This window comes from Salminus brasiliensis, chromosome 11, assembly GCF_030463535.1.
Source record: "Salminus brasiliensis chromosome 11, fSalBra1.hap2, whole genome shotgun sequence".
Lineage (NCBI taxonomy): Eukaryota > Metazoa > Chordata > Actinopteri > Characiformes > Bryconidae > Salminus > Salminus brasiliensis.
The window spans coordinates 22,380,027-22,407,461 of NC_132888.1; the positions used below are offsets into that span (position 1 = coordinate 22,380,027).

General features: G+C 44.5%; 1 protein-coding gene across 1 annotated transcript; it reads right to left on the reverse strand.

Moving 5' to 3' along the window:
• Positions 1 to 658: 658 nt before the first annotated feature.
• On the reverse strand, positions 659 to 27,435 carry med13b (mediator complex subunit 13b). Its single transcript, XM_072692208.1, has 30 exons — positions 26,397 to 27,435; positions 24,755 to 24,989; positions 22,225 to 22,393; positions 18,438 to 18,583; positions 16,692 to 16,889; positions 16,383 to 16,577; positions 16,095 to 16,254; positions 15,882 to 15,989; positions 14,933 to 15,631; positions 14,447 to 14,657; positions 13,083 to 13,113; positions 12,850 to 12,971; positions 11,700 to 11,790; positions 11,359 to 11,567; positions 11,048 to 11,250; positions 9,575 to 10,485; positions 8,661 to 8,828; positions 8,345 to 8,568; positions 7,713 to 7,905; positions 7,269 to 7,614; positions 6,800 to 7,016; positions 6,509 to 6,700; positions 5,929 to 6,152; positions 5,680 to 5,822; positions 5,428 to 5,586; positions 5,079 to 5,237; positions 4,808 to 4,968; positions 4,452 to 4,616; positions 2,943 to 3,043; positions 659 to 1,528 (listed from the first exon to the last, which is right to left on the reverse strand). Exons 1-30 carry the CDS (start codon positions 26,460 to 26,462, stop codon positions 1,396 to 1,398), a joined length of 6,339 nt encoding a protein of 2,112 aa, XP_072548309.1. The 5' UTR covers positions 26,463 to 27,435; the 3' UTR covers positions 659 to 1,395.

Here is a 27,435-nt window from a genome sequence, read left to right on the forward strand (position 1 = left end):
TTTGCTCAATGTGTCAAAGCGCCATTTTAACTTCCACCAGTCTACAGGGCTGGTTCCCAAAATGCATCAAGTGAGTTGTTTAGATGGTGTTCTCCATGAAGGTCATATTAGTGCAGGTGTTGCAGCACAGTAGAACACTACACCACCACTCCAGAGTCTGCTAGATTTTCATAAAGGTCTTTGTCAGTCAAACTGGGGTCTTGATGGGCCTTTCTGGTAGCAATCCTACCAGCAGTACTCTCTATAACTTTTCCTGGTTTTCCTTAACCTTAACACAAACACCATTCTTGCTAACTGCCACGATCAGAAAGTGGTGGTGCCATCCTTCTTCTGGTTTGCGGACATCAAGTGCTAGGCAGCTGCTTGAAGAAGCCACTGGCTGCTGATTGTTGGGATGAGAGAATTCAAAAAGCTTCAAAATTTGTATCACCTGGTCGTTCCTAACTAGGACTGAACATGCTATAGCCCTAACAAGCTAACTGAGGTCTGAAACCTTGGTTATATGTATTTAAAATGACCACTCTGGTGCTACAGATGCAGAACCAACCTACTGAAACAATTAAACAATTACATTTAAATAATAATAACAATAATAATAAAAAAAGTCTTGTAAAGCAAAGTCACAATCAACGAAAGCAACCACGGTCAGGTTGACGCACTTTATTCCTAAAACATTGGCTGCACCATCCATTTGGGCACAATATTGTATGTACACATTTATAGATATATATATATACACACACAATTCTCTAAATCTGATAGAAAATATATAATCCGACAATGTACTTCTTGTCCTCTTATTTGAACACATTAAATTGCTGTACAGGAATTCCGCAACCACAGCCTATCTGCAAGTCCCCACCACACAAAGGTAAGAACAGCGTCGGGCGTAATTCATCTGTACATTATAGCAATAAAAACGTCTTTCCACTTGGAGAAAATATTTCTCTAAAAGCAAAGCTACAGCAAAAAAAATCACTTGGGTCAGTCCTTGTCTTGCAATTAAGACAATCGAGATACGAGATAAACCATTTTTCATGTCAGCAGGAAGGCAGCGTACACCTTCGGGCATCTATAATATATAAAAGATTAAGAAATTCCACATTTAAAAACATACAATAAATAAGATACATATGCAGGCATTTCATTTCATCTTACCCTGACCCAAAACTCAGAAAAGGTCAATTCAGAAAGTTTTGTTGGACTAGTCCCTTTTGCTCCAGTTGGTTGATAATGGACACTTAGCAATGACGGGGTCATCCCAGCATTACAGAGTGTCTAGACTGGTTGGTGGTGCATGTGTGTGTTTGTGTGTGCTACGGCCAGATGCAACGCTCTGGCCAGCAGCGGCAGTGCAGCGTGGCGCGTGCGGTGATCTGCTGCGGCCCGGCACTCTTACAGCATGTTCATGATGAAGTTGTACATCTGATTGAGCACCACAAAGTGCACGGGCAGACAGGAGCGGCGGTCCTGCGTGGCAGGGTCACAGGTTAGCCAGGAGAGGGCGTTGTACTGCTCCAGTACATACCTGTATAATAAGCAGAGGAGACACAAATCACAATTGCAGCACATCATATTGGACACTGTGGGTACATATTCAGGAATCCTAAAAGCTACTGCTTTCCCTACCGACCCCATCCGCTCATCTGTGACAAAGAAGCCAATTTAGTGACGCCACCGAAATACTAAAGGAGCCACCTTCCAGCGGAGGACACACAAAAGTAAGCTACACAAGAAGTCTTTTCAAGATCTGGGAGTACGCAGAGTAAGCTACCGCATTAACAGTCATCAAAACATCTACCAGAAGGAGAGTCGGATTCTACTGCTGACTGGATCTTTAAAACATTCACATTCAACCCAATTAAGGGACTGAACTGCTGTATATATGCTGGCTCTGTGCAGCAACTGCGATTGGCTCTGGAGTGTTAGGGGTCTGCTGAAAGCTGACATTGCGATGAGCTCAGTTCTTCAAGAGTCAACAGGATTTATGAAAGGGATCAGCTGTCTCATTTCCTTAATTACTGCTCCTTTCCTCTCCTTGATTCCTCCACGTTTTCCAAGGTAGGAGAGGAGCAGTAGTGGATGTTTCTGGATGCACCACTTGTGGCTTTTTTTTATTATTATTTCTTAATATTCTTAGAACTTGTGAGGGATAAAGCTCAAATCTACATGTTGTTTTAAATACATTTCAAACGATGCCAGTTTCTAAACATGGGTGCAAAAACACAAACGTCATCAGGAGGGATTTCATTGTACTGTGTATAACAATTAAAATCCTTTAAACAAACAAACAAAAAAAAGTAGGTGGTGTGAAAGCTTACGGACCAAAAAAAACAAAACAAAGCAAAACAAAAAAAAAAACAAAACAGTAATACCCCACAAAAAAATGCATGTAATACCCAGACTATGTATGAAAAGACCTGAAGGCACAAATGGAAACTGTCCTTGATATATTGAATACAAATAAGTCACATTCAATAATGAAAATAGCAATATTAATTCCTTAATTACTCAAAAAGATGATCATCCTCCTCCTAGAACTAAAATAAAGAATACCTTCAAACAGTCCTACCTGATACAATGTATATCTAATTTTCTAATAGTAAGAAGAAGCAGAATCTGGTTGACTGGGATAAACTGCTGCACCCTTTCACTTCAACCCCGGAAAAAATCCTGGGATACCTCCAGTTTTTGCATCAGTAATTGCTCTTAATATGCGACATGTTGAACAAGGAACTCCACTAAGTTTAACTTAACCCATCTGTACTAACACTCACAAAGCGAGCTGGTCGCAATGCAAAATTTGCTGGATAAAAAAAAAAAAATAAAAAAAAATAATAATAAATACATAAATGTGAGTTTTACACTATGAGCGGGTTTAGGCAACTAAAAAGATAACCAGGGCCATTAAAATGTGAAGGATAATGGGAATATTGTGGTACCTGAGCACATCAGAGGTGTGGTTGGAGTCCAAAGGGTGGGAGTGTTTGCTGTGCAGCAGCTCATCTGACTGCACCGAGGAGACGTGCAGGTGTAGAGAGGCCTGAGGGAGACAGACAGGAGATCACATGTTAAAACATACCCATCGGTGTGACGGTATAAAATACACAGCCCAACCACCTCGACAAACCTAGCTAGAGTGTGTTTGTGGAAAACCTGCTCTTTGTATTTTGGTAGACTAAACAATATTAAGCTTGGGCTGGATTTTCTTGAATGAATAAGCAATGTGTTAGATGGGAGAAATTTGATTAGCAAGCAATTTGATCCAGCTCTTATTCAGGACACAATGTGATATTACTCTTCAGTTTGAGTTGTAATGTAGGTCATAGCATACAATGCCCATAAAAGAGTGACACCCCTGTTTAAATATATTGCACAAAATATAAATCAAAACAATGTTAGCGATGTACATTTTCCTGCTGAGATTTTTTTAATGACACTTTGCCAGCCATAAAAGAAACGAAACCTGTTTTTAGCATTTTACTTTACTCTGAAAACATGTCACATCTGGTTAATACGACATTCTTTAGCCTGGAGAAGCAGTATTTAACATAGGCCCATTGACTAATCAGTAACTTTGGAATCTCTAAAAAGCTACATGTTATTGGCCAATTACAAATCATAATTATGTTCAGTAGGGGAGTACTAAAACTGATTAGTGCCAGCCTGTAATCAGAGTAGACTGAAGAGTATATACAGGGGTGATATTCTTAGGAACTCCTGTAAAGACTCATTCATGCAGTTATTTGTTGCAGTTATTCAGCAAATTGTGAGGAAGCAGTGCAATACATAATCAATCAAATACAAGCCAGCAGGTAACGTCAGGTAACCATCAGAATGGGGAGAAAAAAAAATATGATCACTGTAATTTAAATGATCACGATTGTTGGTGCAAGATGGGTTGGTTTGAGTATTTCTAGAACTGTCCGTCTCCTGGTATTCTGAGTTCTTGATAAGCGAGGTCAAGAGAGAATGATAGAGCGAGCTGAGAGATGATAGAGAGAGCTGATAGAACGGTTACAGTTATACTGTATAGCTGTGGTGAGCATAAAGCATCTCAGAATGCACAACATGTCCAACCTTGGTGTAGGTGCAGTTTTCTTGGCACACTTCGTATCTGTTAATATGAATTAAATCCACGCTTAAATGCCACAGCCCATTTTATTATTGTTGCTGACCGCTTGCACCCCTTTCTGACCACAATTTCCCCCAATTTCTTATGGCTACTTCCAGTATGACAGGGGAAAATAAATAAAATTAGCAAAGACTGCATGACAGTCGTGTCAACGTGGACCAGAATCTCAAAGGAATGTTTCCAACGTCTAGTGAAATGCATGCCACAAATAATGTCTGTTAAAAGAGTCGGTTTTACAGGCCAAAAGAGATCTAGCCAGTATTAATATAACCTCTCTAATAAAGTGCTCTATGATTATCTAAGAATCTGTGCTCACCTTCAGAAACAGGGGACACTGATTCTGGGCCTGAGGGCAGGAGGACCAGAACCAGTCGGGCAGTGGGCCTGCTTTGGCTGTGGACACAAAGTAGCCCAGCGCCATGGGCTGCTGCAGGATGTTGGGTGTTTCGTCGTGAGACTCCATGCGGTCGGTGCTCTGGCCCTAGGGGACACACACAGGAGTGTCATTTGTGGAATGGTTCTTCAGTGTCGTTCATTTTCATATCTTCTACTTTATCATTCAACGCACTTCTAACCCGTGTCCATTGAAACTACTTATACATGTCTGTACAAGACACTGTCACAACACCTAACGACTCTAGTTTCATAATTAGTTTTTTGTTTAAACTGTACTTTAATGCCGTCTCCTCCGTGGTGGTAGTGGGAACCAGGCGAGTGCCCCGGGGAGTTGGTGGGCGAGTTGGGTAGTATGTTAATGAGATCTGGATCCACATCATTCTCAGACACTAGGAGGTCCAAAATGCTATCCATTCCTCCCATGGCATCTGATGCATCTGAGAAGGAAATTATCGTGGTCAGTTAATGGTGAAAAAAGCCATTAGGAAGTATTTATCTGCCACACAGAAGCTGATGAACAAGAGGCATGTGTGTTTAGGAGCCTGACCGTGGCCGGGGTTGAAGGGCATGTCGATGACCTGGACTACAGCAGAGGTGGGAAACACCAGGATGTGGGTGCATGAGGTGTCCTGAGGGGTGTTGAGCTGAGACGTCTGCATGTTTAGAGTAGTGCTGCGGCCAAACACAGAGCCAGTGGACACAGAGTCTACACACACCCACGCACAGGGAGAGGGAGCGAGAGAAAGCAAGAGAGGGGTGTTATTGGGAATTTGTCACAGACTGTTTAAACAGGAAAATCACCAAGCTGAGCTGGACTACAGGAGCAGACTCAATGACCCTTATACATCCAAGACTTTTCCTTTGCGTTCAATTTAAATTCCTTTGACAGAGCCTACCTGGCATAATGACAAAAGATGCCTGGGGCTCTATGGCAACCAGACAGGCACTTAAGATGCTGGGGCTATCCGCTGCGGAGATGCCGCACATTCTGCACATCTCCTTCAGGCGGCGGCTCAGGGACTGCAGGTTCTGCCTACTTAGCAGGATGCTCCAATCTGATTGTGAAGAACCAGAGCAAAAAATTAAGCCTGACAGTTTAGCCACATGATGTAGAACTAAGATGTGTGCAATATATAAAGACACCACACCTTGCAACTCCCCGTGACCTATTCTGCCAAGGCGACCGATCACGACTCTCCAGGGCAGTGAAGTCATTTGCACCAGCCCCAGACACCATTCCCACAGCTTCTGAAGACCCAGACGCCGGGCCGACCCCTTTCTCCTCCGAGCGCTGAGGGATTAAAACAAAGCTCTGGCGGTTACACACACACACACACAGACACACAGGACTAAACAGTCATTTTCATTTAGGGCACGCAAAGTCTCCAGGCACTGACCGGTTGGGCATGTCTATGCTGATGATGCAGGTCTCCAGCAGCTCTCCGCACTGGTCTGTGCAGGTAGCCAGCAGCCAACGCTGGTCGTGTGACATGCAGTAGGCCACAAAGAGAACATGGTATTTTTGGGACGCTTCGCCAAAAGTCTCGCCCAGCTCTGTCTGCTTGTCCTTAATCGGGGCCAGGATGAATGGCGGAGTGTAGAGACGCAGACACTCAGGTCTCTGAACAACAAGCAAGACCAAAGGTCAAGAGTGTAAAATCACATTAAATGGACCATGAAGTACTGATGTATAAAAGGTAGGGATCTAACCATCAAATCTGGATTGCATGTATCAGTTTAGTCAATATGACACTATTATATAAGTTAAAATACAATTCTCAGATTTTTTAATGGAAAATGCTATAAAAGCCTTGAATATTCATAAAAGGAGGGGGTACCAAACAAACTTCCTAAAGAACTGTAATCAAACTGAGGTGAAGTCAGATTTACACCCCTATCAAATGTCCAATACAACCCCACCAAAATTAGCGGCTAAGCTTCTGCTTTGCTGCTTAGTGCAAAGGAATCTGCACGTACCTCTGAGCTCCGTAGTGCAGTGTCTATGGCGAGACCTGGCCCAAAACCAGTTAGTGTTTTGATGTTTGTGGAGGTGGGAATAGGCCGCCTGCACTGCGTGTACACTGAGAAAGCCAAAGACTTCAGATGCTGGCTGTACATGTGCCGTTCCTCGCTACATACTGGCTGCAGCAGGTACTGGCAGGGGATTATCTGCAAGAGCAAAATGCAGATACATAAACGCTCATTAATACACAACGCATATCCTTTAAAACTGCTCAAAACAAAACCAGACTGATACATTCAGCTTACCTGAACAGATACAGCATTCCTGATATGTGGAGGAAGAAACTGCAGCATCTCTGCATAGCAGCGGAGGAGGCCCAGCGTCCACATGTTTGTGTCTGAGCCTTTGCTCCTCTCCTCATAACTAAAGGTATCAACTATGTAAACCACGATGGCAGGTGGGTAGGTGACCGCATGAGAGTCTCCGTCTGTCGGCACTCCAACCTTCTCCCTCTCCATAGTGCTGTCAAATGATAACACTCAGTCAGATACTAGGACATTTGTATACAAAAAAAATAATAACTCATTTTAGAGCATAACATTGGAAATGCTACATTTTGTGCTGCACGTTTTGTTCTAATAACAAACCATTATTTTTGCAACGGAATGGTGATGGCTTCAATGTGCATTTAACCTTTCAAAAAAATATAAATCATCTACTTCCAAGAAATCCCATCAGACATTCATATCTCTTGGTGCAATTTGAGAAAACTACCTTTCGAGAGGCTCCGGAGGGACCTGAGGTTGGCTGGTGGTCGACACGTTGTCCCCCATGGGGCCTGGGCCCTGGACAGCAGTCTGCTGAGTGCCCTGCATACCTGGCACCCCAAATGGAGGAACAGAGCCAGGTTTGGCAGAAGACAACCCACCGATGGCCTGAGAGTTAGAGGGGGGAGTGGTGGTGGAAGCTGGGTTGCTGTTGCTAGCATTGGGCGTGGAGGTGCTGGTGGCAGTGGAGGTGCTGCTGGAGTTGGCCGACTGTGAGGGGGATGTGGAGCAGGAGGGAGGGTTTCGCTGAGAGAGCAGTGAGCTGTCTAAAGGCTGGGCTGCCAGGTACGGAGCTAAAGGCAAAAGAAAACATTATAGATAGACTGAACACAACCACTTTGAGCTCAAATGTATCTAAAAACACATGAAAAAGTGGACCATGCAATCATACCCAAGTCGTGTCGGCACAGTTGAGCGTAGAGTTTGAGCTTGGTGAAGGAGTCACTGCTGCTGTTGTTGCACATTTTAAGGAACCAGTCACTGAGAGGCTGCTCTGTCAGGGGCTTTGAGTCACCGTTGCTCACAGTCACTATGCCATCAGCGTGGGCCTTGCAGATGGGCCTGTGCTGTCCAAGTCGACACGACTGCAAAACATCACAGAATATACACCTTAATTACTACAGGGACTAAAATTACATTCATTTCTGCAACTTCAAACAGTTCAGTCCCCCCCCCTCAAGGTTTTCCTCAATTTAGTCCAATTCCAAATCCAACCCACTATCTAGGCCCCTAATCACACAATGCTACCAGTTCTGGGAAAGTAAAAGACATCAAATGCTTCCTCTAAATCGCATGAATCACATAAGTCAACTGCTTCATTTTCAAACTGCCAGTAACATGTAGTCATTGGAAAGCTCAACATGCTTGTAGGACAATGGGAGATTAATTTGCATAAAGTCATGCCACACTGCATCCCCAGACCTCGACACCCCAGACCCATCAGGCACCACATGGCCGTGTCTGAGGCACAAACGCGTGTCAACGCGCTGAAGCAGCGCAAACGCAGAATCGGCCTGTGCGTACCTCATACACTGCAGTCAAGTCCCTGAAGAAGGTCTTAGCACCACTGAGCAAAGTGTCACTGTCAGGACAGACCACCACATAGCCAATATCCCTCTGGGAGCCAAATGGGTCCAGTAGCAGCTTCTCCCAGTAAGGCAGGCCAAAAGGCGACAGCACCACAAAGTCGTACTCGTGACCCACGAGGAAGGTAGGGATGGGCAGAGGCTCAGGAGATTCATCCGTGCCTGACAAGAGAAGTGAAGAATGAAATTAATCAGACCTGCACGCTTGAAGGAGCTTGTCCTAATAAGCAAGTCATCCCAACAGGATGTCATACCATAGGTTCCCCTGCCGGCCATCTTGTGGAACTGCTGCCAAGTGAGAGGGCCCTGGACACCCCAGGAGCGAACAGACCTCTTCTTCTGGATGGCATCCTGCAGCACAGGCTGCAGAGACAGCAGCATCCTCAGCACATCCTGAGAGAACAGTGAACTGATGTCCACAGCTGAGAGAGGAGAGGGAAAACAGGATTAAACACACTTCTGCCTTGCAATTTAAATGTATTACTCAGGCAAAATTATTATTATTATTATTATTAACTATTTAAACAAACAGCCCAGTGGCCGTTATACATAATGTCAAGATCATGACAAATTACATTATAACACACTTCTCGAAATATACTGCAGGAGTTGTCTGCACAGCTCAAAAGCTAGGTTTTGACCTAAAAGGTGGGATATTTGATCATCTAAACCAGTTTTAGAAAACCTCCCCAATATCAAAAACTCGAACTATATTTCTCTCTCAAACTGCCAGTAACATGCAGTCATTGGAAAGCTGAACATGCTTGGAGAAGAATAGGAGATGGGAGACCTTTGACTATTTTCCATTGTATTACATTGCCCAGAATCATTGCCCAACCACCAATAAACCAAATCAGTTTCAGAAAACCCTATTTCTGGTGAACAATATTTTCCATGCTAGCCTCAGACATATTCCGTCTTGGCTCCATGAGTAGTACGAATGGATAGCCTAAACAACCACCAGTGTATAAACTGTGTAACAGGCTGCTGATGAGACATCAGCCCATTATAATAAAGTGTTTTATTAATATGTATAATTGTACCTGAAAAATGTTGGATGTTCTAATGAAACATCCAGCAATAAAAGCAATTAAACTGAAAGTGAAAGTGTGCCTCTGGCTGGGTGTACAAACTGAGTGTGTGATAAATGGTGCACTAATTGTCTCACCACTGCGTTTGGCCCAGGGGTGTAAAGATGAGCTTTTAACCAGGGTCTCATCCACCTTCCCTCCGGACATGTTGTCCATGAACTGGCGCCCGTGCTCCAGAGCCAGGTAGCAGTCGCTGTAACAGTCCCTCTCCTCCAGGCGCAGAGGTGGCCGGAGGTCTAAACTGATGGGCTTCAGCCCACCCAGGGGGGAGAAGGGATTGGTGCACTGCTCCTGAAGCAGTAGAATGAGCTCATCCGAGAGGCACTCTCTCAGAGTGCCCGCTCTGTGCAGGGAGGAGGCCCGCAGAGCCTCAAAGTGCTTCTCTGTGTCTCTGCCGGCGTCTGAGCCCCTGCCCACGATGTCCAGCTCGTCCTCCAGAAAGAGGCCGGCCCCGTTGCCGTAGCGCCGGTTGATGACCGCGCTGAAGCCGCAGGAACAGGGGTCCATGCTGGAGTACTGGGAGTCCATGCTGGGGTCGCTGATGTAAACTCCCACGTCTGCACCCTTGATGTTCATGTTGCACACGCAGATGCAGCAGCTGTCGAAGTTGCAGTCCTTGAACAGGTTCATGACCGAGTCGGAGAGGATGAGGGTCACATAGAGGCTGTGCGCTTCTGGGATGGAGGGCACGGTGGCCGGCTCCACGGAGTTCAACGGCCTGCAGGTGGAGGGGGTGGAGGCGGGAGAGTAGAGGTCCGAATTCTCATACTTCATGGATCCCTGGACGCTAGCTGGGCCTCGCGGTGTACGGGGTGTGCGTGGGGTCCGTGGAGTGGGGGCAGAAAAGCGAGGGGTGGCGGGTGAGGGCAGGATGCCTGTGCCGCTGTTGCTGGGCGGCGCACTGTTTGACAGAAAGGGGGTGTTGGTCTGAGGAGTGTATGACTGGTTGTAGTCTTGCTCCACAGCACTACCCACACTGGGAATGTTACTGCCAAAAGAGAGACAAGCCAAATAAATAAATAAATCAATAAATAAATAAATAAAAATAAAAAACAACAACGTTCTGCTATGGTCAGACTGCAGGGTGTGCGTCTGAGACATTTGGTCTCTGTGCGGTTGCCAAAAGAGCTTACTAATAGGGAATGGCTATTTCAGGCAGACAGCTGATTAGTCTGTGCAGAGACGAGTTGAGCACAGATTGTTCCTGTAATAAACCACTTCTGAGAATTATAACCAGGTTACTCCTCTAAAACAGGGCTTCTTTAACAGCTATGAGCTGAAACAGCACTGCATGTACCGCACAGCTTTTCCTGTCCAACCCAATGAATCTACCGGCCAAAATGAAAAATCTCCAAGCCTGAAACTTGTAACTGTATTATAGTTCTTATTATAATTCTAACAGCCTTCTCTATCTGAACATATACAAGACTGCTGTTTAAGTACAAATTTAAAAGCACACTTCAGAAGCCGCTTTGAAAAATGCCAATGTCTACCCCACAGTCTCCCTCTCCTCACAGTACAACCAGGCCAATACTGTCGCTGCAATATACCTGTCCTTGTTTAGGAACGACGACATGGCAGGCACTGGCTGGAGCATCTCCAGTTTGCCCACAGTCCAGCTGGGCCTGTACACGCATTCCCCCGGCAGCTTGATGGGCAGCAGGCACTGGCTAGGCAGCATCTTTAGAGGAGCAAACAGAGAGCAGCCCACAAACGCCTGGCAGGATTCCGGCTTAAAGACAAAAGAGAAGTCCTGGAAACACAAGAGTGCAGAACATCAACATGAACATCCTTCTCAACCGTTCAAAAGCACAACAATCTCGGTCACTCATGGGCATCATAAGCGTTCACTGAGCCTCACCTTGACCTCTGAGGGCTTGGGGCTGCAGAAGCCCTCTTCCACCTCCATTTTGAAGATGCCACCAAGAACCGACCCGTCCGTCACAGTGAATCCTGGCCCAGCTTCCATAGAGCCGCACTCCTTCCCACCCATGTTCATTGGGGAGAAGCCCATGATGTGCTGCTCCAGAGATGGAGGTGTAGGGAAGGAGGACTGGAGGTCTGCAGAGCCTGGATACACACAAACACACCCAATACTCTTTGTTAAAACTTCGACTAGACACATTTGTCCAAAACCACAGTAATAGATTTCAACAGCAAATGAGACCAGTAAACTTTGAGACAGTGGGCTGCGGTTCTTACTTATACAGGACAGGCTGTCAGTTGCGGCTGATTTGGGCTCCTTGCCACCAAATTTCTCCTCTGTTCCATGCCCAGCTCTCTTAGCTCCAGGCTGTGGGGAGAATCAGAAAGTGATGTTCACCTGTGTGGCCCTGTTATCTGGCTTTAGGAATAGCAGGCCTACATTAACTACTGATAACACATTCAGCACATGCCATTATAAGCTTGGTCATGCAGGGTAAACATTAATCCTGGGTGGAGCAGATTGCTTATACTAATATTCTAATGTATTGTTTTGAAGAGTGTCCCTTTAGGGACTCAAGAAGAGCTTGCACGATTACTGAAGGTACATCTGCGCTACAGGTAAACCTTTTTTGCTTTATGTAACAATATTCTTGTACCAATAATTGCTTTGACTAAATATCACAGATTTTACACAAATTAGCATCATCTTTTGAATCTGTGTCATGTTGTAGTAGATGTGATCCTCTTTCCTGTAGACAGAAAGTGGATAAGCATGTCCAGATGAAGTTTTGCAGTATTTTAGTTTTCAACCAAACCCACAAAGAGATCCACTGGATAGGTAACAGTGTTACATACAGCGTGTGCAGAAAACAGATCAGCACCTAGTTTTTGTTTAGAAGTAAGCAGTACTTCCACTTGCTGAAAATTTACAGCAAATTTCCACTTGCTGAAGTTCACATGTTAGTGTTGTAGTGTGAAAATTCAGGCGGGGCCATCAGCATGCTTGTTTAAAAAAAAAATTTTAATGAGTGAAAAAGAGGAGCTAGTTCAGAAAGAAGGTGCCAACACTCCTTTGGCAATATTATCTGGTTTCTAAACAATGCAAAGAGTAGCACTGGGTTGGGTGAGGTGGGGGTTTTGGTCACATTTCACTTTAGTTTCGCAGAACGAGTGAGAAGCATGGGCAGTACAAAAAAATAAAAATAAGCTGCTGTCTAGCAGGAGACAAACAAACAGCTATTTAACACCAGGTACATATAGAGTCTCTCTGCTAATAGATATATTCCATAACTAATCCATCATCACAATTCAGGATTTAGGAGGGAAATCAAGTTTGAGACACTTGTGTGAATGTAGCCTACAGAACGAAAAATGTCTAGTAAAGAAACAGCTGTTTATTAGCGCTGATGGCAGTGTGTCCACGCACCGTAAGCTCATCTTCATCAGAGTTAAAGAGATTGTCCAGGTCGTTAATGGAAACAATCAGGTCAGTCACGTGCATGAGGCTGGTGGAAGGAATTGGCTGATTGCTGGCTGAACCGTTGGCATCTGTCGAGACAATATATACAAACAGCATTAAAATAAATGCAAAATCTTGCAAGAAAAAAATATAAAAGATATTACATAAACATGGCATTCTTTTAGTACCAATTTTCTCACCATCAGTTGAGGAAACGCTACCATCATCTCTCTAAAAGACAAACATACAATAGCCATGGTTAATAAACTAGTATTACACTACATTTCCAATCAAATGACTACTCATTTATAGTTGATAAATATCCATACATGTTTACAAAACAAACAAATCAAACAAATCATTAGAATCTAAATGCTTCTGCAGGAAAATGGAAATCAGATAGGACAATCAATTTTGTATTGTTTGATGGTTATGGTAATACGGTCACTTGACCGAGAGGCTGTAGGCTATGGCCACAAATGTGGATCATTTTGATTTTAAGGTGAGCTAAAATGATTTGATGGTGGGGTTTGAGGAAGGCACCTGGCAAAAGACTTTCAAAAGAACAGTTGCAAGTGCCAAACATCAGAGTACAAAACAGGACTCCAGAGTATATCTCACATTTCTGACACAGACTGAATGCTTTTGGAACAACACACAACAGTGGTTTTACAAATGAATCAAACTACCCACTTTACAAAACAATAATATATATGTAGCAGTTTGAAATAAATGAAATCACTTGTCGTTCATGAATAGGCATATTAACTTGCGTTCTACGCTGTACAGCATTTCCTTTATTTGATTAAAGCTATTGCTATTTTAGTACCAATTGGAATTCTTCCAAATGTGCACTGACGTGCCCCCCAAAATGTCAATCTAGGTCAGATTTGACATGAATCATCAGAATGATCAAATATATTTCTGTATCTGTAATCAGACTAAATTAATATCTTGCTGAGACTGGTGACAATGCTCCAACACTCTCAAATTGACATTTTTGATTTTGAAGGCATCACATTTACCAAATTTCCAAACACATATACCAATTTAATTTTAATTTAAGATTAAGATATGATTGTCAAACAAATATGTGGCAATCTAATCTTTGACTATTTATTTATTTGTTTTTACAACACTACGATAGTTAAGGCCTAATCGACCTGCTGATATCTCCTCCAATATATACTTAGTAAAATTCTAGTCGATGCAAATAGGCTTAAGCTGGTAATCCCACTATGACTTTTAATAAAAGTATTCTTAAGGTTAAGAATAATTCACCTCCCAAAAGATAAAACAGATAGGAACACTCAATAAATCATGTAATGAATTTGCATAAATGTTCAATTAGCAAAGGCAAAAAGGTTTTATGCCCTTCATTTTGTTCCTGATTCATACTTAATGTCAACAGAACACAAGCTCTGACTGTCTAAGTAGCCCTACCCAGAAATGCACTGCAAGAGGCCCAGCTTACGATGTATGTGTGAAAGAGGACACTGAAGATTTGCATTATTAAAAGAAAAGTAGGAACTACCAAGAAATTCTAAGCCTCTAAATGACTGACCTTGTTTCTCTTGCCAGGCTCGGCTCCAGGCTTCTTCTCTTTATCACTGAAGGTGAATTCCTCATCTCCCTCTACAAAGGCATAAGGGTCTGCGTCTGGTTCATGGTCAAGGTCACACACAGCTGCTGAGAGATGCTGGTTTTTCTTCTGAATGTACATCTTTACCCGCTCCCCTGACACTTTCAGTGGCCTAACTGAGGAGGACATCATTCTGGAAACAAGAGAAATGCACAATTTAGAAAACTACAACTCAAAAGGTTCATCAGCTCCCAGTACAGCACAACAGTCCTTGAAAAGATACATCATTTAAGAAGGAAACTATAAAATGCAAAATTGTAATTTAACTTTATTATTTCAGTGACAATCATGTCAGTATTTTATAGATCACTGAGACCTAAAGAGATTCAATGATTGTTAAAAGGCATTTGGGTTCGGATCACAAACAAACCATACTTAAGTATATGCCATTCTGTTGATGTGACCTACTCAGTGACTGAAATTATGCCATCCAGGCCTCCGGATCCACCGATGTCCATCCTCAGTTTGTCCAAAGGAAGTGAAGGTGGTTGCAGGTTAGCATTTTTCCTACCAGGTAGCCTAAAGTAACTCCAGGGGTTATGAGTGGCGTCCTCATTGGGGTTGATGGCAGAGCCCACATACACTGTAGGCTCCAGGGAGCCTGAAAAGGATGACTCTGGGCAGTCCAAGGGCCCAGGGCCTTGGGAGGATTCATCCAGGCTTTTCTGAGGCAACAAGCAGGGCTCCGTGGAGGGAGGGTAAAACTGTTGGTTAAGGGGCGTGGAAGAGTGTTTCCGGTCCCCTGTTGTCTCCTCCTCTCGTTCACAGGGATGCGGGCTAAGCGGCGGAGGCTGGGGTGATCCTGCAATGTCTCCGGATGATGCGTGCAGCGATTGGGCTTTGACCATGGTGACATCCGCATGGTGCAAACTGGGGTAGTGGTTGTCCTCTTGGCCATGCAAGCTGAGCCTCTGGCTGCCAGTCTCTGACTCCAGGCTGAGATCCTCTGGGTTCCGATGATGGAAGGGAGTTTGAGGTCTCTTCTGCTGCTTTTCCACCTTCTCCAACTTGTCCACCACCTTGTACCTGGAGGGGGGCTGAGGAGGTTGGCCAGTAGAGGGGGGGAGCCCGGAGGTGCTACCTGTACGCTGCTTCAGGTTCTTGTGCCTGGGGAGGAGAGGTGGTGTGGAGTCAGCAATGGAAGCAAAGGAATACACAATAGTATTTGTGAGGTCAGGTATATCACACCAACTCATCCCAAAAGGAAATGGACAGAGTTTCAACACTCCAGAGCCCAATGCTGGACTTGTGAACATAGGGAATATAGGCCTTAAACTCCAGGGGGGTTCAATTCAATTGACAATGTTTATCAATAGAAATTACAGAATGCAACTGTACACAGTCATCTGTGCCATACCTTGAGCAATTGCACTGGCTCCTTTGATGATGTTCAACGAAATTCCAAACACCATCTTTGTCCATCTCCTCCTCGCAAGCACCATTGGTCACAGCTGAAAACTTTCTTCTACAAAAACCAGAAAGACATGCAGCTCAGTTAACAAACAATATAACTTTTTTTGTGAAGAAAAAGGGTAGGATTATGCAATTATGGAATTATGGGAATTCATACTTGTTCTGAGCTCGGTTAATGTTGCATTCCTGCCACACGGTCTCCATCAACTGACTGGCCAGCTTGCGGGGAACCTTGCCCCCATGATGACTGGTGCTGTCCACGCTGAAGGCATCAGACACTGCTGAAACTTTCATCCACCTCGGAACAGGCTGACAGACTACAGTAAAGAAAAGAAAAGAATGAAATTAAACCACTATAGAAACAATTACCTATAAACTAGAACAGCCCTGGTTCTGCAACGCTGTGCAAAGTCTATAGAATACCTAAGCAGTATGCAGGTAGTACCTTTCTGTGCTTCCTCTGGCGAGGTTGGAGGAGTGAGTGTAACCGATGAGATGGCAGGCTCTCTGTGCGTCGTGTGATTGTGATGGCCTCCAGAGCCAACTCCAGTACAGCTAGAGGAGCTCACTGCAACCGGGGCCGGGATGTCTGACTGGGCCACCAGCACCAAGCAGGCAGGGTACACCATCCTCACTCCAGCTGAGCGAGCGAAGAGAACACATAAACCACATGTACAGGTTTACACTCCGCTCATTCATTCTAAAAAGCATGATCGTATACAAGATCCCTCAGAAGGCTGAAATTATGTCTTACCAACAAGAACCTCCACAGCAGCCAAGGAGTCATCTTCCCAGTCAAGATCGTCCATCTTGTCCTCTGAGGGTTCCTTGGTGTTTGGGCTGATTGGGTAGAACTGCTTCCATTCTTCTATTAACTTCTGAGTTGGAGGATCAGACAGCTTGAAGGACTGGCCTGTTAGAGTCCCACTCAAACCGTATGGACTGAGAATCACTGGGAAGGAATAAAGCATCAACACGCAGAGTCAACCAGGACACTGGACATTGGAACACTGTGAATATGGTTGTATTCAGCCAAAATAGCATTTGTGAGGTCAGGAACATTGCAGCAACTCATCCCAAAAGTAAACGGACAGAGCTCCAACACTCCAGAGCCACTAAGGGGGGGAGGGGGGCTGCTCTGGAGCATCAAATTCATCAATAGAGATTACAATGTAGTCTGCAATACGTGTACTTAGAAAGTGTGTCTGGATACTTTTTGACATACAGCATATGTGATCATATCAACAGAAGCACTGATGTGTCAAACCACGAACAGCAATCCCTACTCTTTAGTGAGACAGATGTCTTTAGCACTTTTTTTTTTTTACTTTCATTTACAGTCAACAAAAGCACATTTGGCAGCAGTAAAAGGGGAAGTGAATCCTAAAAGGGCTGAAGCTGTTTTGAATGGAACAAAACTGGGCTGCATTTGGCTAAGCCTACATACATAAAAAGCTTATGTAACTGACTAAAATGCCCTGAGGGAGGCTAATAATGAATGAGGACATGCCTGACTACTGAGGAAAAGCCTCATCAGAGTCGAGTCTTAGCCATTACTGAACAGGAGAACGCCACCTCTTTTACCAGTACAGAGCACACTCTAAGCTAGGCATACCAGAGTATGCAAAAATAAGAAAATGCTACTTAGACATTCATATTTGAAGACAGACTGGCTGGAATGGCAACATAGCTGAGACACACACAAACACCAGGCTGGGCAACAGAGGCTAGGACAAAAGGACAAATAAAAAAAATAAATCAATATGAACGCCACATAAGGCAGTGGTGATGTAATTTAGCTGTAAGTGTGTAGCTGGAGTGCACCTCATCAGTGCCAGAGTGGGTCTGTACTGAGTTAATGACTAGCAGCAGAGCAGGCAGGAGAGTCCCAGTAGTACAGCGTGATGCTGTAACTCTGCCATTATTATGCCCTTGAGCACAGAGGGGGGGGAAACATGCCTGCCACCAGACTAGTGTGTTATGGTTTTCATTTTTCACAGTATGATAACTCATCTCAAAAACATCCATTTCATTGTATTGAGAAACCATTCATTTAATACATAAGACATGTGTTAATTTTATTATTACTATATATATATATATATATATATATATATATATATATAATTTATTTAATTAATTAACATTGGCATGTATTTCACAGATGTGACCGTTTCACATTCTAATTCCAGTGTCTGTTAGCAAAGCTAGCCTAGCTCCTATTCTAAATTAAGAAGCATGTGTCAGATATTGGAGGTCTTGGCTGATCAACTGCATAACGGGTAGAGAAATCTTGAATAAGGGGGCTAGAGCACATTCATAAAGTTAACCAGCTTCCTAATTTAGTACCTGTTAGAAAAGCCAGCAATGTTTACATTATTCTAACCCAATGACCTGACTGTGTAAATGTCAAATTGTAGCGATGAATGTGATGCCGAAAAGCAGCAGCTTAATCAACTGAGCGACATTTGTGTCGAGACGTATAACGCATGGTTCTTACCTTGCATTGGGCTGCTGCTCTGCTGGGCCAGGGTCAGATGCTCCTCACTCAGCAGGTAGACGGGCTGGTGCTGGTTGATCTCCACGCTGGTACACACATTGCTGTCTCCGTGCAGGAAGAAGGTGAAGGCGCAGGACAGATGTTCACTTTAAAAAGTCAGAGGACAAACAGAGATGAGATTCGGGACTGCGTGAGGTTCTGAACGGTCTAAACACCAACAGAAAGAGAAGCATTTTCTGTACAACAACAATTAAGGTTGTAACAAAGAAGTAAGATTGTTCAGTGTGTGTGTGAGTAGCTATTATGTATTTTAAATACTGACTATGCTGCACGTAATGGAATAAAAACTAAATAAGTAAGCCCAAAATGAGAATGAACCTTCCCTAACTTCAAAATCAAGAGCAGGGAGGGAAAAGTACACAACCCATAAGGGCATATTAGCTTACTTGACTATCATTATTATTAAATGCTGTACTTCTATAACGCTGAATTGCTCCAATAAGCTGAAAACGGAAACCATGGTTGCACTAGACATCTGCAGAAATGGGCATGGACAGGAGCTAGACTGGAACTCCAGCCACCAAAAAGTCCTTCAGCATAAAACAGCACATTGTCAGAAGCAGAGTGTGATTCAGGTGAATGCATGTTCAGCTGAGAAACTAACTTAGCAATTAGTATGCAAGTTAACTCAGCTACCACAAAGAAAGCTTGAACTCCATGCACACTCCGCATGCAAAACCTATTTGTGCAGAGGCGAAACTGCTTGTCGCGAAGTGAATGCAAATTCACTCCTAACGCGGCCACGGCATAACGCTGCTTTTTTCGGGCATGGCTTATTTTTAGTGTAACGAAAGAAAGCTAATGTATTAGATCTACTTTGGTGCATCATTAGACCTCTAGTTCTTAACTGTATAGAAAATATTGATCTGATTACCAATTTGAACGCTGCGGACATTACAATGTGTCCCTTTTGTCAAGTTCCTCCCTCAGCTCAAGCTGCCAACTTGGCCCAGAAATTAATTTGGAATTTCCCTTTGTTTGGGTTTCAAATGTCCAAAAATATTTGACCAAACCACACATCATCAGTATGATACCAGTAAACATTCTACAGTAAGCTACACAGAGCTTGCATTTGGAGAAACTTCGCCATCTGACCGGAGCGGAGACCATATTTCTGCATTTTAAAGTAGTGGGCAAACATCTCACTTTGTCCAGAGTGTCTGAGCTGCTAAAGAGCTGTCGGATGTATTCCTATACATTTAAGCACATAATTGGCACTAAAAGGTTTTCTTTTATTGATGCTTGGTGTGTTTGGCTGCCGTCGTGTTAGACTACCTGGGGTAACACATACAGCGGCGGCTGCAGAAGTAGAGCCAAAATATCCATAATATAATCAATGTTTTCAACATTAAAATGTGTATTTTTACATTTCATTTGGGAAATATTTGAACTACATTTAATATCTTGTAGGCCACTATCCAAGACACTGCATCTGCTTCCGCACAAACTATATCGAGAGAGCTTCTTTTAAGACTTCAGATGCAGAAAAGCGCTATTTCACCCACACAGGTGCAGAGCCATAGGGTGCAGAAGAGAGAGAGCTAGAGAGACTGAGAGTGTGTGGCTGGTTGGGGGAAGTCTGCATTCCTCATATGTCTGCTGAGCACTGTGTGGAGTGTCATTAAGGCATGCTATCAACTCAGCAGCACAAACTCAGCACAAACAGATGGCACTTCAAAGCCTGTATGCAGCCCTGCAGTGTTCAACACAGCCTGAGATCAGGGCTACACCGTCCTCGGTTTGTTGCCTTGCTTAAGGAATCAAAGCACTTCAAATTATGTGCCTGGAATAACACTTCTAGCGCAGCAAATTAGCTAGAACTCAGGATTGCCGTCAGTCCGGAAAATTAAGGCAGTGCACACGATCGAGAGCGAAGCACTCATTCCTGTAGACCTTGCGGGTGTTGAGGCCATGCTGTGAACATGGGGTTTTCTGAACAAAAAAAACAAAACAAAAAAAAAAAACGGCCCAACAAACTGAGACAGAGGAAGCAGTCACATTTTCCAGCGTATGCATCCTTAACAGCCACTGCAGCCAAGAGAGCACGCCCCAGAGCAGGAAGCCGAGGAGCTATTTCTGACACATTCTCATAACCATAAACACACCACAACACCTCAGCCCTGAGGGAGCAAATTACTTCTAGTCAACCTAGACTGAACGCTGGGCCCTGGTCACCAAAACCAGATCAGAAAGTCTTTTGTTTTGGTGCTGTGAGCATGCATTCTGCTGAAGAGTGCAGTACAGCGCTCTCAATAGAAATAATTAAGACAACAAACACAGTGACTGATCAGGGGAGTGTGATGGAGGTGGTTTCCATTTGAAGCACCAGAGCAAGAACGAAATTTGACCTGAGAAAAGAAGTGGTCACACCACACATTTGCTGTGAGCATCACCTTTTGAAAGGAGTGCAGACTGGGGCTGGACCAGAAACTCGTTCACCAAAAAGCCAGCATTCTTGTGCTGTTAAAACACTAACGTTGGATAACTGGCCAACCATGAACAGTAAAAACACAAAGTACATCATTTTATCTGATAACGTGATAGCGGTCAGAGCAGAGCTTCACCCCAGTCACAACAAAATAGTGCAGAGCTGCCGTGCCTGGATCTCTGTGTAGAATTGAGCTTAACTCTGTAACCACAAATGGATACAAATGTGAGCAAACTGATACCAGATAATTGCAGCTTACTTGCTACAGAACAACGCAGTACATGGAGTGTAAACCGGTATTTATAAATATATAAAACTCTGTGGTTGGGGCAGTGCGTGTGATCTGTGTGTTCGCTCTGCTCAGCTGAGGAGCCAACTTGGCAAGTCGCATGCTGGCCATCTCGCCTACAGTAAACAGTAAAATCACAATTCTGAATGTGTGTGTAAAATTAGCCTATATGTGTGGAGTTCTCGTATTTCAGACGTGGTTTTTATTTTTTTTTGCAGAAATGACCAGTCATCTAAATGCAGCTCCCCAAGCAGCACCCTTACTTGGTAGAGAAGTGCAAAAATGTTTGGTTCAGTGGGTGCTGCTAATTCTACCCCTATTTAAAATAACCTGCTCATCGGCTAACCACAGTTACCCACCCGGAGGGACTGTCAACCTGTACGTTCACAAAACAGCTTATTTGGTCCACAAACGTCTGACTTTGGCGTAAATGGACACGGCTGGACCTCTTTGGGTTAAATAGACAGATGTGTGCAAGACCACGTTTACACCTGGTCACTTCATATGTCTTGATCATATCTGATTGTATCTGGCTAAGGCAGGTGTAAACACACCCAAGACTAATAACTAGACACAGAGCCCATCACTCAAACCACTTCTGGAGGTGGTGCTTGTGTCCAAAACGCATTCCACACCCCCAAACTCCTCCCAGTAGAACGAAACAGCACTAATAATTGCCGTACAACAAGATAATTTGCATATTCCATGCATGTGGTTAAAGATTCCAGATATTACAATCCAGATACAAGTCGCATGAAGAGACCAGGTGTAAACGTGTTGTCATGACACTCACAAAAATGTGTGGGGAATAAACGGCACGCTTTAAAACTTGAACAACCTTTACATTCGACTTTGTAAACGCATGTGTCAGAGCATCCTTAAGGCAAATGCAATGGAATTAGAAAGCAGGAGCTTATAGAATAGGCTGGGGGTGGGGGGGGTGGCAACCACAACAACTGTCACAACAGCTTCTTCCACTTCACTACTAGACAACGCTGGGGTCTGCTTACCTCTTGTTGATGGGTTTCTCATCCTTCTCGTAGGGCTTCACAAACCACTTGCCGATGCGGACGAAACACCGGTTCACGAGGCAGCGCTCCAACAGGTTGTGAATGGCTTTGAAGAGGAGAGTGCGGCACTCGTAGGTCAGACCGCTCTCCCACACCCCGTCTTCATTACCTTAAGGAAGAAAAGCTTGTGGCATCAGTGTCAACAGGCCTTCAATGCACTCCAACATGCGCATGCACACCTCCTGCTAACTCAAGTGACTACTGCCACCATGTTATTATCATCATTTCCTTAACCTCAGTCAGTGACTTAAGAACCAGGCAAGTGAATGGAAACCACAGATGAGGTGAAGAGCTGTAGTGCAAAGTCAGTGCAAGAGGACTGCTGGGTGCACTCTATTTCCACACTACAGTTCCTCTGTTTCCTGTTACCCTGCATTGCTGTCTGTGTAATCATAATCAAGAGCTAGTGAGGGGTAAAGCAAAAACAACTCCATAGGAACACAGTACAGCATTTTACCACGTCTGTGCGGAATCATCTGTTCAGGCTAGTGGTCAGCTGAGGACAGATATACTGGGCTGGTATTCATTTGAAGTATATACAGGGGACATTTAAAACAATTCCTGCAAAAAACGCTTCCAAACTGTATAAAAAGATAACTAAAACACTTTTACATTATTAGAAAACCCACCACTTTCTAATAATGCTTTCAAATCATATATGTGTGTGTGTGTGTGTATATATATATATATATATATATATATATATATATATATATATATATATATATATATATATATATATATACACACACACACACACACATACACACACACACACACAATGAATTAAGCATGCATCAAAACATTTAATAAATAAAAATAATAAACCATAATTTTTTACATTTTGGTCTGCAACCAGAAAGACCAGTTTATAAACGCACAGGCCTTTTTAGACCGAACACAACCTTGGGGGGATTTTCTCAAGGATTTTATAATAATGACGGCAGCGGTTTAAAACAGAACCATGACTTAAAGACCTATACGAATTCTTAAATGATTATTTGGCTGGTTCAGTAGGTTTTTAAATACAAGGAAAACTAATTGTATATGCTTCAAAAACATAAAAAAGGGTTTCAATAAATCCGGTTTGTAGGGGAGGGGAAAAAAAGCCTCACATCTGCACACCTCTTTTTCCTCGCCCATGCACAGTACACTTACTCGCACCCTTTTGTGCACTACATCCACAAGTCACATTTGTTTGGCTACAGTGAACTCAGGCAGAGCAGCAACAACAATGCAGAGACTAAAAATCTAGCAATAGAGGGGTGTAAATGAGTGAGCGAGCGAGGTTACTACCGTGCCGAACAACTGCACAGTTCTAGCTCAGCATGTCACAGATAAACATCTAGCATAGAGTAATGAAGCTGTATCAGCAATCCTATTTCAGATAGTTCACAAATTTAATACAAGAAAGGTCACAGTCAGCAAGTGGAATAATATGGTTCTGAAACATTTGAAAGTCGTTTGCTGCTAAAGCTTATCAACGAGCACGGTCTGCCATTGTTTTGGCGGGCGGTTGATGCGGGAAATGCATGAAATTACAGTGATTTCTGGGCTAAGCTGCTGCTGCCGAAGTGGACACTTGCGTTACGCTGCTCTTCATCCTTCCGAGTGCATCTAGTCAACTTCGTTTGAGCTAATATAGTAAATGAAGCCTTTAAGATGGCGTCGGGAATTAACCCGAGGGGAAAATGGTGAGGCCAAGTGGACGAGGGCATGTTAAAACTGGAGCTGTATCAGGGGTGGCGGGTGGCCATTAGAACATGCAAGTTTAGAGAAAAATAAAAAACCCTTAGTGTTAACAATAGGCTTAGGAACCACCAAATAAGCCTAAAGGACTAAACCTGGGACCAAGCAATATACATTGGAAAAGTTCCCCACAGAAGCCTTCCAACATTCAGTGAGGGCTAAAAGCATTATCAGCTGCTTTCAGGTCTACACAAGCAATCGCTCTGCATAATGAGTACAGAGATCAGGAGCTCAGCGAACAACAGGTAAAGGTCAGCCTCATCTGGTTTGCGAGCAGAGCTTCCGCGTCCCAGACAGCAAGACAGAGCTTTTCTCTGCATCTGTAGGTTCTTCATTCCTCAAACTGCCAGCGCGCTCGCCACAGCTGCACTCAGAAACATGATCCCACTAGCAAGTGAGCGCAAACGCCCGCGAGGTGTTTACAAAAGCTAAACTCTCCCAACTTCATGATGAGGAACTCGTGCGGAGTGCTGGCTACTGAATGTGGAAAGGCAGCTGATTCACAATTTCAGACTCGCAGCTGGCTGGCTGCGTACAAGTGGACCTCTCTAAAACCAGCACTGCAGCACATGTGGGATTTTATTTATTTAACTTAAAAAACAAAGATCCCTAACGCATTAACGGTGGCCTTTGTACCACTGCGCTTGCCACATGACCCGGTCAATAGGCGATTCCTCGTGACTGTGAGGAGCTGTGGGAATGAGAAGGACGAGAGACGTACTTGAGAGCTCGTGGTGGATGAGCTCGGCGAAGTTGGGGTCGTCGCCCCACCAGAAGAGCCAAAGCTCGCGTCGCCCGGGCGTCTGGTGCCGCCGCCACACGCTCAGCACGTCTGCCTTCAGGCACCGGCTGAAGCTGCACAGGATGGGGTCCTCCTCGGTCACCGGGAAGAGGATGGGGGACGAGGTGGGGCCCTGCCATACAAAGCACTTCCATTTGATGCCTGTGAGGTCAGCCTGAGGTCAACGAGAGAGAAACGGAGAGAGGGGGGTTACTGTTTCGACACGGTAATCAATTAAACCATGCAAGAACGTAGTATGAGAAAACAATTCCACCATGGTCATTAATGAGTCCTACGTGTAGGACCAGCAAAAATGCAGACAGCCTACAAGTGCATGAGTCAGTAAGCTGTGTGCAGAATGTACGCCGGGGATTAGGGCCGACAGTCTGAACACTCCTGAGTATTTATCTTAGGACAGAAACAATGCATCTTAGGCAAACCTCTGCAACCAGTTGAGCACGCTCATTTAGGAAGAATGAAAAATGACCCAAGTGAGCTTTCTCCCAGACGAACCAGCACACTCTCCTAGCATCCCTGAACACACACACACACACACTTCTACAGTCGGACAAGTAGACAGGGGCCAGTTTCCAGTTCTGTGAGGCAGATCGGCTATATCTGACTGGAGAGGGTTTTTAATTCCCTGCAGGAAATCCAGGTCTCTGTTCAAGAGAGTCAGGGTCAGTCACTCAGGCTGAGCAGAGCATAGGTCAGCAGTTATAGGGAGAGCCTGTACTACTACTACTACTACAAAACCTTCAGACTGGCTAATCAGTAAACACCAGAGACAAACGCAGGGAAGTAAACAAGGGCCTTAGTCTGAGCTGTAGGCCACTGGAGATGACTGGTTGACTGACTAAGATTAGTGATCACTAATTTTCCTCTCTCTAGTGAATAACGTTGGATCTCCTAAATCTAATCAATCTAATCTTTAGGTGACTTTAGGTAACGCTCATCGTCGTGGTCCTTCGCTGAAGTGCTGTGCATACCCCCCTAATGGCGATTCCAGCTCATTTTCAACAAGCTACCAAGTGAGAGCTGGAGAAGTTGGTGTTTATACAGCTAACGTTTAACGCCAGAACTTAGATGTCAAGTGTGGGGTATGAACCCGCGGTTAAATAAACAGGGTGAGAGATAAAAAGCTACAAAAACAACGAGGCTAGATGAGCTTTTTAAAGACGTAAGAGCCTTGGCAGCGACTTCTGAGCACCAAGTTGCAAAAACTGTTAACGCCAGACACTGAACTATGACATTGTTTACTAGTGCGACGAGCTAACGAGGCTAACTCACAACACACACACACACGACTAACACACACACAAATGCACCGTCCTGAGGCGAAGCTGTGCTTTCTAGTTAGGATACTAATCCGGCTCCGTGTCGGTGTGTTTGTCTGTTTCCACTCTTGTACACAGCGGTCTCCGATTACTGCTTCAGCTCAACAGGCCTCGGCCGCTACTTTGAGCTGGTCTACAGTGTTGGAGCGGATAGCCAGCCAGCAAGCTAGCTAGCTACGACCCAGGCTAGGTTAGCTACTAGCTAGCTAGCAAGCAAGCAAGAGCGGCGGGTTGCAATCTCTCACCAGACAGAAGAGGTTGGAGTGGCAGTCCTCCAGGCTGGCCCCGTTGGGTACGAAACAAGAACTCATCCTCAGGGCGAAGACAGTCTGTCCATCATTTCATAGCAGGGGAACTGGAGCCGAGGGGCGAGTATTTTGCCGGTGGTCCCTCCGAGAGGAGTGAGAGAACAAGCCCACTCAGTCCGGCTCCTTTTCAACACAATCTCCCCCCTCCGGTCAAGACGTCTCCGGCAAGTTAGCCAGCCGCGCAGCTAATAGCTATAGCTAGCACTAACTCTTCAAATCCTCTTGTTCAACTCGCTAACATCAGTCACTCCGCCGCTGTGGAAGACGAAGACGAGCCGTGGCTGGGTTAAAAAGAGACCGCACTCCCCTTCCCTGAAATGTAGCTAGCTAACTAGCTAATCCATCCGATAAAAAGAAGAAACCGGGCGAATTAAATGGTTAGAGCTTCTTCATTCACCCCTCCCCCTTTACTCAGCAGCAACGGAGTTAGCGCTAGCTAGCTAGCCAGCCAGCTAGCAGGCAAGCAAGCAAGCAAGCATCAGACGGCCAGCTAGCTATAGCTAACCTACTAGCGTTAGCTAAAAGGCTAGCTAACGTTAGCCAGCCCCGCTAGCGCTAGCTAGCTAACTGATTGGCAAGCCAGCCAGCCAAGTCGAATAAAAGTGTTGAGTAATTAAAGAAAAATCGCACTATCGCTCCTCTTTCCACGGTTCTCCAAAGAGGTGCGCTCACATTGGAAACGCTTCAGTAAATATCCGTTAAAAGCCCCAAAAACACAAACACAGTTAAAAGGCGAAACATTAGTCCACTTCTCAGCGGAGTCTCACTGGGTTTCTTTTTTTTCAATACATGGGTCGTATCCTTTAATGGCGGCCGGAGGGACACAACTCTTTAGCTCCGATCGGCAGCGCTGGGAGTCGAATAAGAGGGGGAAAGGAGTCGACTCTGGAGTCCGGAGGCTGGATCCGCACAGTCGGGAATCACCGACCAGAGGAGTCGGTTCAGAACTGGGATCCCTGTCCTCGAAAAGCTCGCT

Excerpts from the sequence above, each read along its gene's own strand:
- med13b (XM_072692208.1), bottom strand. The coding sequence starts at position 26,462 with ATGAGTTCTTGTTTCGTACCCAACGGGGCCAGCCTGGAGGACTGCCAC. Across the intron at positions 10,486-11,047 it reads TCGTTCCTAAACAAGGACAG|TAACATTCCCAGTGTGGGTA; the intron begins GTATATTGCAGC and ends CTCTTTTGGCAG. Across the intron at positions 7,615-7,712 it reads ACTGTGCCGACACGACTTGG|CTCCGTACCTGGCAGCCCAG; the intron begins GTATGATTGCAT and ends TTTTGCCTTTAG.